This window comes from Podarcis melisellensis, assembly GCF_964234715.1.
Source record: "Podarcis melisellensis genome assembly, chromosome: 2".
Lineage (NCBI taxonomy): Eukaryota > Metazoa > Chordata > Lepidosauria > Squamata > Lacertidae > Podarcis > Podarcis melisellensis.
The window spans coordinates 28,353,274-28,366,558 of record NC_138529.1 but is presented as its reverse complement, the minus strand read 5'-3'; the positions used below and the strand labels follow the sequence as shown (position 1 = coordinate 28,366,558).

Genomic DNA, 13,285 nt, shown 5'->3' with positions numbered 1-13,285 from the left:
GCCCCTGGATCCTGGCTTTTCCATGCAAGTGGACAAAGCTGCTTGGGTTGACCACGTATAGGGTGACAACATGTCTGCAGCACAAGGTTAGTCCAAGCTCTATCTCTGAGGAGATGAAGATAATACCATCAGAAGAGCAACCGTCAAACAACACCATGGTGTATCAAAGGGCTCTACCACCAATAGGGTCTACAGTGTTGCTCCAGAATGAAGACTTCAGCATTCTTCTATCTTAAAAGTATGAAGAGGAAAAGTGAGAGCCATAGCAGACTCAGGAGGAACATCAGCATATTTTGCTGGACTTGGTATCGGGAAGAGAGTTCAAGAAGGCAACCCACTGGAAGTACCTTACCTACAATGTGTTGGCACTTAGGATGCTGTCAGATAAGACGAACATTGGAGAACAGATGGTTGACTCAGCAAAACTTGACATCCAGCAGGCCTTGACAGACAAACCCCTTCCTCCACCTTTGGATTTGAACAGAGAGCCATTCCTGCTTTGAAGCATACTCTCTCTAGGGATCTCTCTCAAGGTAAGCTTACTCCATTCCCAATCTAAAGTCATCTTTGGGATGCTAACTGCCAGAGAAGAACTTACCATCATCTCTGAAGCACCCTGGGTTCTAATTATTTAATTATCCTCTTTCTTACAGGATCTTTAGGTATCACAGATGAACAAGAAGAACCTGAGAAGTGCACTGTCCTTGAGAAACATGCTGAAGTAGAGGCAGTGCTAGTCATGCGAAGGAGGCCCACTGACCTAGGTCAGCTAAGCTTAGGAACAGGAGGAAGGTGGATCAGCAGCAGCTTGCCAAGAATTTAGTTAAGACCACTAAGGACACTGGAAATAGAACTGCATAAACTTTTTATGGGCTTGATGACCAAAAACCTCAACAGAGATTTCAGAACTGTCAAGTTTTGACGTAGTACGCATGTGAACACATGGCTGAAACCATGGCATCAGCTGTGAGAGAATCTGATGCTGTCTTCAAGAGGTACATGGTACAGAGAGCAGCCTTAAGACTGTATAAAGGTATGCTTCCGTTGTGGAGGGCAGTGTGGGTTACATGGCATAGCACTACATGCAAGTTAGCTACCACCTCACCCAAATCCCATTCTTCAGTTTCAGCAGCATCCTCTTACCACCATTAATCTCCCTCGGAACCTTGCAAAGTTGTAAATGTGGACTATTGACCATACGAACAACTCACTTTTCATTGAGTTTGCTTTGCATTACAAGCTTAGTATGGAACAGCACTACTTGTTACTGTTTGAAAGTCAGGTTAAGGAACTATTTAAGTAAAGATCGAGCAAAGTGTGGTTGGGGTTACTTCCCTAACAGTAATATAAAAGCACATTGCAGAAAAATGCTTAATTCTTTAAGTGAGCCATTATTGGAAGTTATCTCCTGTAAATTAGCAGGTTTAATATTTACTTTTCTGTAACTGCACTGGTTTGTAATATCTACTGCTGAAAAGACAGTGGTTTAAGATGCTTACTTCTTTAAATGTATAGGGGTAATTAGAAGTTTGCTCTTCAAAATAGTTTTATACTGAAAAATATGTACTTTGGCACTTACTCTACCTTTACTGTTTAAACATGATGAGACCAAAAACATGTATGCAGTCATGTTAATGTGTTTTCTCTCTGTCTGTGGGGCGGGGACATTGATCAAGGGTGAGGAGAAGCAACCAGAGGTGGTGATGCCCACAGCTGACTCTCAAAATTCCCAGTGTGCCCTTGGGCTAAAAAATGTTAGCAGCATTTGGCCTTTGGGAAGCAGGCATAGCCACCTTACCTAGCTTTGTTTGTTCTCAGTAACTGTTGTATTGTAGTGAAATCTGGTTGGTTGGATGATGACAGCACTGTTAGTAGGATAAGAGTCTGTTTCGAACATCAGTATGTGCAAGCTGTTTGACGTTTCTGTTATTTCTGTCTCTCATTGTGGCTCAGCTTTCATGGCAAACAGGGAATGAACCGTTCTCAATTCATACCAGTGATGTCATTCAGACCTTGGGAAGCAATTTCCTGCTTTGGAGTAGTTTCACTATGTTGGCTCTTCTTCTGGTTACTGAAGTGTTAGGGACTTGCTTTGAAATTTCTCCTGTGACCAACTGCTGTGGAGTGTTCCGAAAAAACGTTTTCTTTTTTCCAAGCTGGTTACCATCAAAGGCCCATTTTAAAATTGAGCTTTGAGAAAGGATCCATACAAACTGCCTACATGCAATCTTAGCAGTTAAAGAAGACCTTTCATTTCTTTTTCTCTGTGTATTCATTTTCCCAAAAGGATTCTTTCCCTTCTGTCCTGTTCCCTCAAGCATAATGTTTTATCTTCTTGCAATTCTCCTTTTTATTTCTAATTTGCATATGAATATGAGTAAGGGCTAGTTTATACAGACCTTTCCTAGCTAATTAATATTTCTGATCTCCATTGTGGAGGTTTGGAAGCACTATTTCAGCTCACATTTGTAATTTGGAACAATTGCTTCCCTGCAGCCAGAATTTCAACACCAGAAATCCCATGAGATACCAGAAACTTCTTTTTTTCACTCTCTTGGAGAAACACTGTGCATCAGATATAGACAGTTTCATGAAAGGCTGTTAAACTGGTTTTCAGTATAGTTTCTTTCTAAGCATTTTCAAATGATGACAGAGAAGTTTTTCTTTCATAATAATGTTCAGCCAATTAATATTTATACTGTTGAGCTACTTCAGGTTATAATAACACTATTCATGAATGAGGTGGTGATATCTACAGTAGTTCATTGAATGGCCAGTTTGGTGGTCCAGTCTTTTGTTGAGCATCCTATAGAAACTTGTACTCAAGCAACGTCTTTATAATGAAAATTGGATCAAATTATCATAGTCTCAAATTAAATTGATCTTGGAGTTTTTTTAAAAAAATCAGGGTGATGAAGGAAAAACGAGTAGAGACGTCATGGATTGGTCTTAGGCATTATGGTATGATGATGGTGCTAGCAAAGAGGGTTCAAAGGATTCAATCCAACTGACTGATCTTTAAATGCTTTCCTCATTTCCCCCCTAATGCTTTCTTAATGCTTTTTTTAGGCCTTCACCACAACAAAATATGCAAAAACAAACAAACCCAAACCCTTCTGTTAAAAACAAAGTAAAATTAATGCTGAATTTATATTTTATTTTGTCATTTGTAATATGCTGCTTTATTGTGTATGTTGTAACTTCATGATTTATTGTCTATTAGCCAGCTTGGGCACTGAAGATGTGTAGGTGGAATACAAAAAAATTATATTAAATAACATACCACTTAAGGCACATGAACAGCCTGTATCCTAGGCTTCATTCCTAAACGCTATCTTGGTTTTCAGTTGTCCGTGTGGCCGATATAGGCAGAAGTTAAGGCTGTGCAGCTTATGCAACCACCTTCCTGCAACCACTTAGGTAGTGCCTTTGAGAAAAATGACCCGGGCCATGACTAAAGAGTGTCGAAAGGCATCCTTTGGATAAGCAGTTACCCTTTGGATAGGCTAGAACTATTCATTTCTGCTTTACAATCTGCACCAGTATCATTAGTAATTTAATTGTTGATGAGTTGAATGGTTCTCTGAGCTTTGGCGTCTCCTAACTAGTTTTGTTTCCAGAAGATTTTCTAGATACTGGTAGTTAATCAGTAGGAAGACTTAACTGCTGTTTGTTTTAATTCCCTATGAAGGTGGCTGCAATTAACCCTAACCATCCACTGGCTCAGATGCCCTTGCCTCCTTCAATGAAAAATTGCATTCAACTGGCAGCATGTGAAGCCAGTGAGTTGTTACCGATGATCCCTGACCTGCCAGCTGACCTGTTCACATCCTGTCTTACTACACCAATCAAGATTGCACTGAGATGGTGAGTGACTTGTCTGCTATTTGGAGGAATATTGCATGTTCTATGAGCCTTGCCTGTTGGACTGATAGACTTGTTGACCCAAATACTTCAACTGCTTTAAAATATCTCTGCAGTACTAAATTACAAGGATTGAGGTGTTCATCTGGGAGAGTATCTTATTAAGCATACTTTCACCTTCTTGGCTTTGATTATCCTTCTGTTTATTACGTTTTGGATTCTAGCTGGATATTTGGGTTTGCTCAGATTAAGGGACTTACTGTGCTGGAAATTAAAATAGTCTGCCTTTTCACAAATCAGAAATACCATATGGTACAACACAATGTTATATCAGTAGACCATTTTCCAGACAAGCTATAGCGCTGATCCTCAAGTTCTTCCACTTGTGCATATTTCGTTTATTCCACAGGAGGTTTTCAGTGGTACTACGCTTTGAGGATTGGGGTGTAAAACCCATATGTTACAAAAATGCTTCAAATAAGCTAGTTAAGCAATAGCATGGAGTACAAAAATTCGCAGGCATAAACAAAAGAGAAGATAATTTGAAGTGATATGGCCTTCTGCCGAGGCGGAGAGAGATGAAAGCATATTCTAAGAAGTTTACACTACCAAAACAAGTGGAACACCAGATACCTAATAGCTCTGATGCACAAACAAGTTTAAAGCTTTAGTAAATAGAAAGAGTGTCCAGTGCTTTCTTTTCCCCTTTCTGTTTTTCATGTCACCCTGCAGAATTAAGATTCTTTTGTCAGCTCTTCTGCTTTGGCAGTATTTGTGAAATTATTGCAGTTGAGTTGCAGTGTCAGTTTTGTATGCATATCCTGGCTTTCCACTCTGAACAGCTTTGCACTTTACATGACAAACCCAATTGCTTTTGGTAGCAAACTTTTAAAAGTGTGGACAACAGCATGCATGTATTTTTAAATAGTTGTGGGGAGCTCTGGTCCAGTCAGCATTCCCAGATGGCTATATTTAAGGTGAAGGTATGCCATCCACACTTAGCATATTTTCTCAGGAAATGGTGATGTCGTGCTGGTGAGCATAGAGCAATCAGGTGTGCTGTGTGGAACAGCCCTTTGGTGAAATCTGCAATGTCTATTTTCCTTAGCTGTGAATGTCCCACATGGTAAGTTGCCAGTCTGCTATAAACAGAAGTTAAAAGCCTTATGCTGCTATGTCTTTATGTTCACTGAACTCAAAATAATTACTGTGAAGTGGTCTTAAATACATTTGGATATTTTTTTTGGGGGGGGGAAGTAGTTTGAGGATTAGAATGTTAAGGATGTTGAGGTCCTAAACGCTTTTTAATGCTGATGTTTTTATTATGTTTTTAAATATGCTGTAAGCCGCCCAGAGTAGCTGGGGAAACCTAATAATAATAATAATAATAATAATTAATAATAATACTATTTATTAAAAGAAACCAGTGCTTAGTTGACAAGTCCCAAGAAGAAATGTCAGAGTGTAGCTCGTTCACATGAATTAGTGTATAAACTAGCCAATGTGATGTATGTGCTGTTTTCACCATCGGTGTTGATTGTCCTATCATCTTACATTTCTGTCCTGACTTCTCCAAAAATTGTTTTTGAGGTCTCAGCATTCAAAATGTAGAAATCCATTTATAATACCTGAATAGGGTGGTTGCATGGTATATAATATATAGGCCAGGATTTTCTTTCATGCTTTCCTATTGCTTTCCTATGATAGACCCTGATAATTTCTATGAAGCCATTAAAAATGATAACACAATTCATATAATAGATATGTGCTAGTCATTGTTAATTATATTAACATTTTATATCAGAAGCTACTAGCCTCAATTACTTGATATTACTTCCCATATGATGGTGTGGTGCCTCTGAGTACCAGGTGCAGGGGTTTTGAGTGGGATAATGCTATTTTACTTATGTCCTGCTTTTGGACTTCCCATTGGTATCTAGTTGGCCATTGTTAGAACAGAATGCTAGACTAGATGGGACTTTTGTTTTGATTCAGCGGGTTTTTATAATATTTTAACAACAGAACAGTAAACCAGTTGTTTGCTTTTACTTAACCTGTTCAGTAGGAGGTGATTGTAGAGGGGATTGATAGACTATTACCAGCAGACGCTTTTGTCATTTTTAGCATATTAACAATTCCTTGAGATAGTTGCTCAGTATCAGTCTCTTTTTTGCAAGACTGTTTTTATACACCCCATCCCAGAGAGGGAAATAAACAAGGAACAATAAAATGGGTCTGTGCTTATAAGGAAATCATATATACAGTATTTATTTATTTTGGAAAAGCAATTCTAGAGAGACCTTTTAAGTTATATGATTGATGTATGGGAAATTTTTCTTTTCTGTGAGGAAGTTCTTTGTATAAAGAAGGAAGGAAATCCATGGCTATATTTCTGTGGAACTCAAATAGGATGAATAAAAACCCATCTGGATTTTCTTTCCTCCGAAACCCATATAATTATCTCAAGACTTTTAGTGCACCAAATTAAGCATAAGTACAAATACAGTTCAGCAAAACCTTTGTCCCTGGTAGAATTCTGTATTTAGTGGCTTCAGTTTAGAAACATAAATATCAATCTATATCCAAAGATGTGGCATAAATGAAATAGCGCCATAATGTTTTTAAGGAGGGATACTTCTGTGGTAGCCTTGAGTCTGAGAAATGGATTTGCATTTATTATAAATTCATGTGATTTTGTGATTGTTTCTTTGATTCTATGGTGGGGTTGATAAGGGGTTTGGGTTTGTATCATCTGAATAATAATAATAATAATAATAATAATAATAATAATAATTTATTATTTATACACCGCCCATCTGGCTGGGCCTACCCAGCCACTCTGGGCGGCTTCCATAAAAACCAAAAATACAGTAAAATATCACACGTTAAAAACTTCCCTGAACAGGGCTGCCTTAAGATGTCTTCTGAATGTCAGGTAGTTGTTTATCGCTTTGACATCTGCTGGAAGGGCATTCCACAGGGTGGGCGCCACTACCGAGAAGGCCCTCTGCCTGGTTCCCTGTAGCTTTGCTTCTCGCAATGAGGGAACCGCCAGAAGGCCCTCGGCGCTGGACCTCAGCGTCCGGGCAGAATGATGGGGGTGGAGACGCGCCTTCAGGTATACTGGACCGAGGCCGTTTGTATCATCTGAAAGATAACACCTCTAGCATCTCAATGCCTTCAGCAACATTCTAGTACGACATGAGGTAGTCTTATGGAATATTTTGTTCCTTTTCTGTGTCTTGTTTTGTGGTACAACCTTAATGATATTTATATAACTTCAATTTGCTTTGACATCATTCAGTGAATGAAGAGTGAGCAAATAATACTGTGTTATATATGAGAGCCTGAGTCAATACAGCACAGCAAATAAACCATGACAATTTTTAAGCCTAGTTACCATATTCATTGTTTCTAAGTCTGCAGCTTGTTTGAGCACATTTCTGCAGCTCAAGGAATACATTGGGGAGTTAGATTGTAGCTGGATTCAGCAGTATTCAAAACACCCTTAAAGTCTTTGCTTATTTTTCCTGATTTACTATTGATATTGGAGCATTTTGCTTTGTATTCAATATGTGTGCAAAATGAGTGGTTGTTACATGTTATTGAGGAAGGTAAGGGGGTATGTCATAAATTAATTAATTTTTATCCAACCATACTTTTCTGTTAGTGCAATATATTTCTGCTTGCAGAATTGAAGTTTTTCCTCTTCTCCTTTCCCCTGTAGCTCCCTGCATGCCATCAAAATCAGTTCTGGAGGATTAGCAGACCCTCTGGAGCAGATTTGGGAGGGGTACGGAGGAGTGGAAAGGAAAGTCCCATTGTGCAAATGGACTTCTGCCCACAGAGCATTGGCTGCAACCCACAATGTTTAAGTGAATAAATGAATCTCCCTTTGTTTCTTTGATGCAACAGATACTGCTTTTCTTTATCCGCTACATTTGTCTCTTGCCCTTCCTTCAAAAAATTCAAGTCCTGGTACTTGCTCTTCCCTTCCCTATTTTGACCTTTGAGCAGCTTAGGCTGGGAGAGAGTGACTTTGTCCTTGTCTTATAAGAGGACACACCAAGAGCATTTTGCCTTTGTTTAAGGGAAGTCTGCTGACTTCCTCCCTCCCAATATGTTTCTGAGCACAATTCAAAGTGTTGGTGCTGACCTTTAAGGCCCTAAACCAGGGGTCAGCAACCTTTTTCAACTGTGGGCTGGTCCACTGTCCCTCAGACCATGTGGTGGGCTGGACTGTATTTGGGGGGTGGGGGGCAGATGAACAAATTCCTATGCCCCACAAATAACCCAGAGATGCATTTTAAATCAAAGCACACATTCTACTCATGTAAAAACACCAGGCAGGCCCCACAAATAACCCAGAAATGCATTTTAAATAAAAGGACACATTCTACTCATGTAAAAATACTCTGGTTCCTGGACCGTCTGTGGGCCGGATTGAGAAGGCATTGGGCCGCATCCAGCCCATGGGACTTAGGTTGTCTACCCCTGCCCTAAACGGCTTTGGTCCTATATATCTGAAGGAGTGTCTCCACCCACATTGTTCAGCCCAGACACTGAGGTCCACCTCCAAGAGTCTTCTGGCGGTTCCCTCACTGCGAGAAGGGAAGTTACAGGGGACCAGCAGAGGGCCTTCTCAGTAGTGGTGCCTGCCCTGTGGAATGCCCTCCCATCAGATGTCAAGGAAATAAACAACTATCTGACTTTTAGAAGACATCTGAAGGCAGCCTTGTTTATTGTATTTTTAATATTTTGTTGGAAGCCGCACAGAGTGGCTGGGGAAACCCAGCCAGATGGGTGGGATATAAATCATCATCATCATCGGCATCATCATCTGGGTCTTGCTCCCCACAACCCTAAACGTTTAGTGCCAGCCTGTCTCAGCAGTCACTACAAGAAGCATCAAGGAATGGATCAATGTCAAACAAACAGTCCTCCTTTGTTTGAAGTAATCAGTCATCATTTGTATTGAATGTACTTGGTATATGACATAATGAAATGTAACTTTTCTTGGAATTTCTAAGTTTGGGGTGGTGACGGTGGATCTGTTCTATTCAGTAATTAAGGCCTGGATTGATTGGAGAGAGGAGGATGAAGCTGTTGGCAGAAAAGTGAAATTCCCTTGTAGTGATGATAGCAGACTGAATGCTTATTTTTATTTTATGTTATTTATTAATAAATAATTAATAAACCTCGTACATCTCAAAGGAACCAGAAGGTAGAAAGTGCAGTTCCCTTGCCAGTTCTTGCTCTTCCAAACTTGAAAATGCTATAAAAGATTATTATTTGTGTAAGGGAGTTTAACAGCTATTGAGGCAAGCTGCCCACGCTCCAATCTAGGCTTCGTAGCTCACAACCAGAGGCATAGAAAGTGTCTCTGGAAAAGTACTTTTCTGTCCTTGGTATCATTGAACTGCAAAGAAATCAGGTGTTCAGAGAACAGTAAAAATAAATGTACAAACTGGACATTTTTAGGATGGGTAGAGGGGTCATAGTGCGTCTCCCAGATTAATGTGTTCGTCTTTGTATGGAAGCCTAGCTTTTATTTTGAAATTGGGCTATTGTTTTCTGGTGTTGAAAGACATGCAGGGACCGAGTAACACCCAAATGAACTGATTCTGGTAGAGAAAAGCATTCTCTTCCATGTTATGCTACAGGCTCTTAATATTCAGTGCTTTGCAACAGAGTCATTCTCTGCAGGTACAGCTTGCTGTAAGGCTGGAGGTCCATTTACATTTTGCATCACTCTGAGATTAGTATATAAAGATCATTGCTTATCACATGCCTGGATGGCATGCACATTAATAACGTGGACTGCAGACGTTTCAGTAGACATTTCAAAGCATTTGATGTTAAATTCTCACAGCATAAACTCCATCTCTACTAAAAGTAGGTCACTAAGATACTGCAGTTGTAATGGGTAATAGAGGAATATCCTGCATACCAAGCAGTGAATGTTAAGTTTTGAAATTCCCCTCTTATTAAGTGGAAAGAATCAATCAAAATACTGCTTCCACCAAGCTGTGTGTGTCTCCATTTTCCATATAAGCGGAACATGCTGTGCTCAAAGAGCTTGAAATTCCAGCGAACTACATAATACGATCCACAAACAAGTGTGATTCATTGATTGGAGGGCTGGGCTTGGATCTTGAGAGATGTGGGTTCACACAGTGTTCTCTTTCTGAGAAAAGACTTTTCTGCTGTTTGTTATTTCTTGTGAAGCTGAAGGGGGCTACAGAAGCTGTGTTTGGCAATGAGCGAATCACCCCCTTCCCATAGTATTCCTTGGATTGGAAGATGGTTCCCCAATGCACCAGGAAATAGCTCAGCTTATTCTGCGTAAATTGGAGTCAACTGTTTCTCCAGTTGACGGATCAGCAGAGTCCATCCCCCACCCTTTTCACAGAAGAAGCAGCTAGTAGACGCAGGTGGAAAAAGGGCTGAAAATTTGCAAGTGGGAGGGGAACAAGTATCTCCAGTTGTGGTAGAAAGATGATGCCGCTATGTTAGTAACCATGGTTCCTCTTTTACACAACCCAGACACCTGACCTGCACCATGTGGGTCTAACATCATTTCTAGGTGAAGATGGGGTGGACGCATCAACCCCTTGCTCCTAAGAGGTTTTCCATATATATTTATATAGCTCTCTATAAAATCTTATTTGTTACTTGTTCAGACTAATATCTCTGTTTCCTTTTAGGTCACAAGTGACACTCCCTCTCCCTCTCCCCCCCATCCCCCCTTTTTAGGTGTCTTTCCAGTCACCTAGAATTAATTCTTATTTATCAAAGGTGAATGGCTATTTACAGGCCTTAGGTAGCAACCACAAGATTTGAATTGCCCAAGGAAGGCAACTGGGTATGTTTTTAGTTGTCTACCAAATTTAGGAGGTGGGCTACTGTTTTTTAGACTAGTGGAAATTGCTGTATACTAGTGTGCCTTCAAGAGAAAGTCCATGTTTGACTATAAACTGCTTTTCAGCACAACTTAATGATGAGAGTGTAACAAGATTGCGAATCGATATCTTTAAGAAGTAATATAAAAGAAGTCATGTGAATAACCAACGATAAATTTTGCAATGTTTCCAGTTGCTATGATTTTCGGCATTCTGAATAAAGTGCTGTTCAGTTTCACCCTGTAAAAATGCTGCAAAACTAGAAAAAAACCCCGCTGAAAGGAATGCTGTTTCCCCTAATAAGCTGCAGTGCAGGCTACAACCCTTGGGACCCAACTTCAGCAAACTGTTGGAGCTTCACCTTGTATAGTCAGCACTGCAGCAAAAAGCAGAATTATGTTTTTTCCCCATTATACTTACTCACAAGTCCACCCCCTGATTGTTTTATGAGAACTTTAAAATGACAGCCTGAGAGACACCTGTAGGATGTCTTCCCTTTTCAGGATTGTGTAAAATTGCTAGCATCTAATTTGGGAAAGTCCAAAATAACTCCCGCCTCATACTTAATTGCTAAGTGCCAGTAAATGTCTCTGTATGATTTGTTCGCCCCCTGGGTTTATTAGTTCCTGCTTCATAGCATGAGAATAGGAACTTCTTTAACATTATAAGAAATTCAACTTACTCCTATAAACTTTTATCAAACTTCTATGAAGAAAGAGCAATGGCGTGCATATGATAAGAGAAAAGCATAGTTTTGTTACTTTTTTAGAGAATATTTCAAAACGAGATATGTTTATCAACTTTTGAAGAAGGAACTACCAAGGGAAAATGAGTGAAAACTTGATATTCCCCTTCCTAAACAGGAGATGGCAAATTTTCAAAGGCAGATTTTATCTAAAGCAATTGCCTTGAAAAAAGTAGTTTGTGAATATCCAAGAGCAATGATTAATATTGGCCAGGGAGGGGGGCAGGATGGAAGTGAAAGGACATGGGTTTGGGGTTTTGTTTTTGTTTTGTTTTTTAGTAGAATTGAGCCAAATTTTCTTTAGTATTGATTTTTGTGACAAAGTATGCATGCTTGATGAGGAGATAGAACCTTTCATGAAACAGTAGAGCAAACTGAACAACAAAGGTGTTTCTCTGCTTTTTACACCTCCGGAGAACAGCCCGCAGCACACATTTTATGGAAGCTCTCAGACTGTTGGAGCAAAGGAACTGAAGCTCCCCAACTGAACTAAGCCTTAAAATGAGTCCTAGTGCATAAATCCACCCCCAGGTTATCTGACTTGGTAACAGTCCCATTCTTAGCCCTGCAGGTATTAGCATGAGTTGAGGGAAAGGGTTACGGAGACACAGCTCAAACCATCACATTTTCCTTTCCTTTTCTATTATGTTCCCAAATATTTCTGTCTTTCCCTTCCCTCCCTCACCCTCTTGTACCTCCTTTCACCTACTAGTATTGCATTTTGTCTCCATCTCCACTTCCTTTTCCTTTTTCTCTCTTTTTTCTGCCCCGTGTCACCTTCTCTGCCACTTTAGTTCACCTCTCCATGGCCCTTGCGCCTTCCTCATGTCAGCTTGCCTGAAATCAATATGAACAGGATATCTGGGGACAGTTCATCATCCTCGGGACCTTATACTGTTGATTGTTCTTTCTTGCCCCTCTGTTGGGTGAAATTTAAAGGAACTCCTCTGATTCTTCCACACCGAAGTAACATATAGTTGTAGTTCCATAATGAAAAATTTGTTTTAGTTTGTGAAGTCTTGCCATTTTATCATTCAACATTCCCGCCCCCACTCTAGATCAACTCTGATAGATTAAAGTTGCAGTCCTGTGCACACTTACACGAGAGTAAGTTAGAGGAAGTCCTTGCACTGGCTTCTGCTAGCCAGGCTCACAAGTTGAATTTGAGCTGAGTTTCAGCTCAATTCAATGTTTTCAGGATTTTGGACTGGTAATATAGGACATAATCCAGCCACGTTTAAGCATATCTACCGGATTTTTTATTTGTGTGCAATGCTGTATGTGTAGAACTTTTCCCATTTGGGCTGAATTTGACAGTCAGGAGAACATGAAGATTATTATAAGCTCTGTGTTATCTTAGTTTTCAGTTGCTGTTTTGTTAAGAGGGAAATTTTATTGGGATTAAGACAAACAAGATCCATGTATATATGTGCAAGAGAAAAGATACTTCTTCCCCCTCTGTCCTGCTGATGCTTTTTGATTATGAAAGGCCTACCAGCAATGATAGGTTTGTGCTGAGTTTTCTAGTCCTGTTTAAAATTCTTTGCAGCTCTGCAAGAACCCAGGATTAGCTGATTTCTCCTTTTACTGGCATTATGGAAGGAGAGTCGGGGCTTGGCTTTGTGCCACTAGGCAAGTTGAGATTCAAAGCTCTGCAATAACATCAGCTTCAGACCTCTTTAATGACTGGTTTTGGAAATGATACATGTGAAGACATTTTGCATGGTACAGCAGTATAAAATGTACTTGAGCGGGCTGTTTAACTCCTAAGCAC

The 13,285-nt window shown here is 39.9% G+C and overlaps 1 protein-coding gene across 2 annotated transcripts in view; it reads left to right on the top strand.

The window, feature by feature from the left end:
• The window catches only part of RPTOR (regulatory associated protein of MTOR complex 1), a 302,464-nt gene that overhangs the window by 119,277 nt on the left and 169,902 nt on the right, over positions 1-13,285 (top strand). For both annotated transcript variants that reach the window (XM_081899559.1, XM_081899558.1), the window contains exon 6: positions 3,692-3,867. In XM_081899559.1, the coding sequence (XP_081755685.1) occupies positions 3,692-3,867 (176 nt within the window). The remainder of the gene's footprint in view (positions 1-3,691; positions 3,868-13,285) is intronic.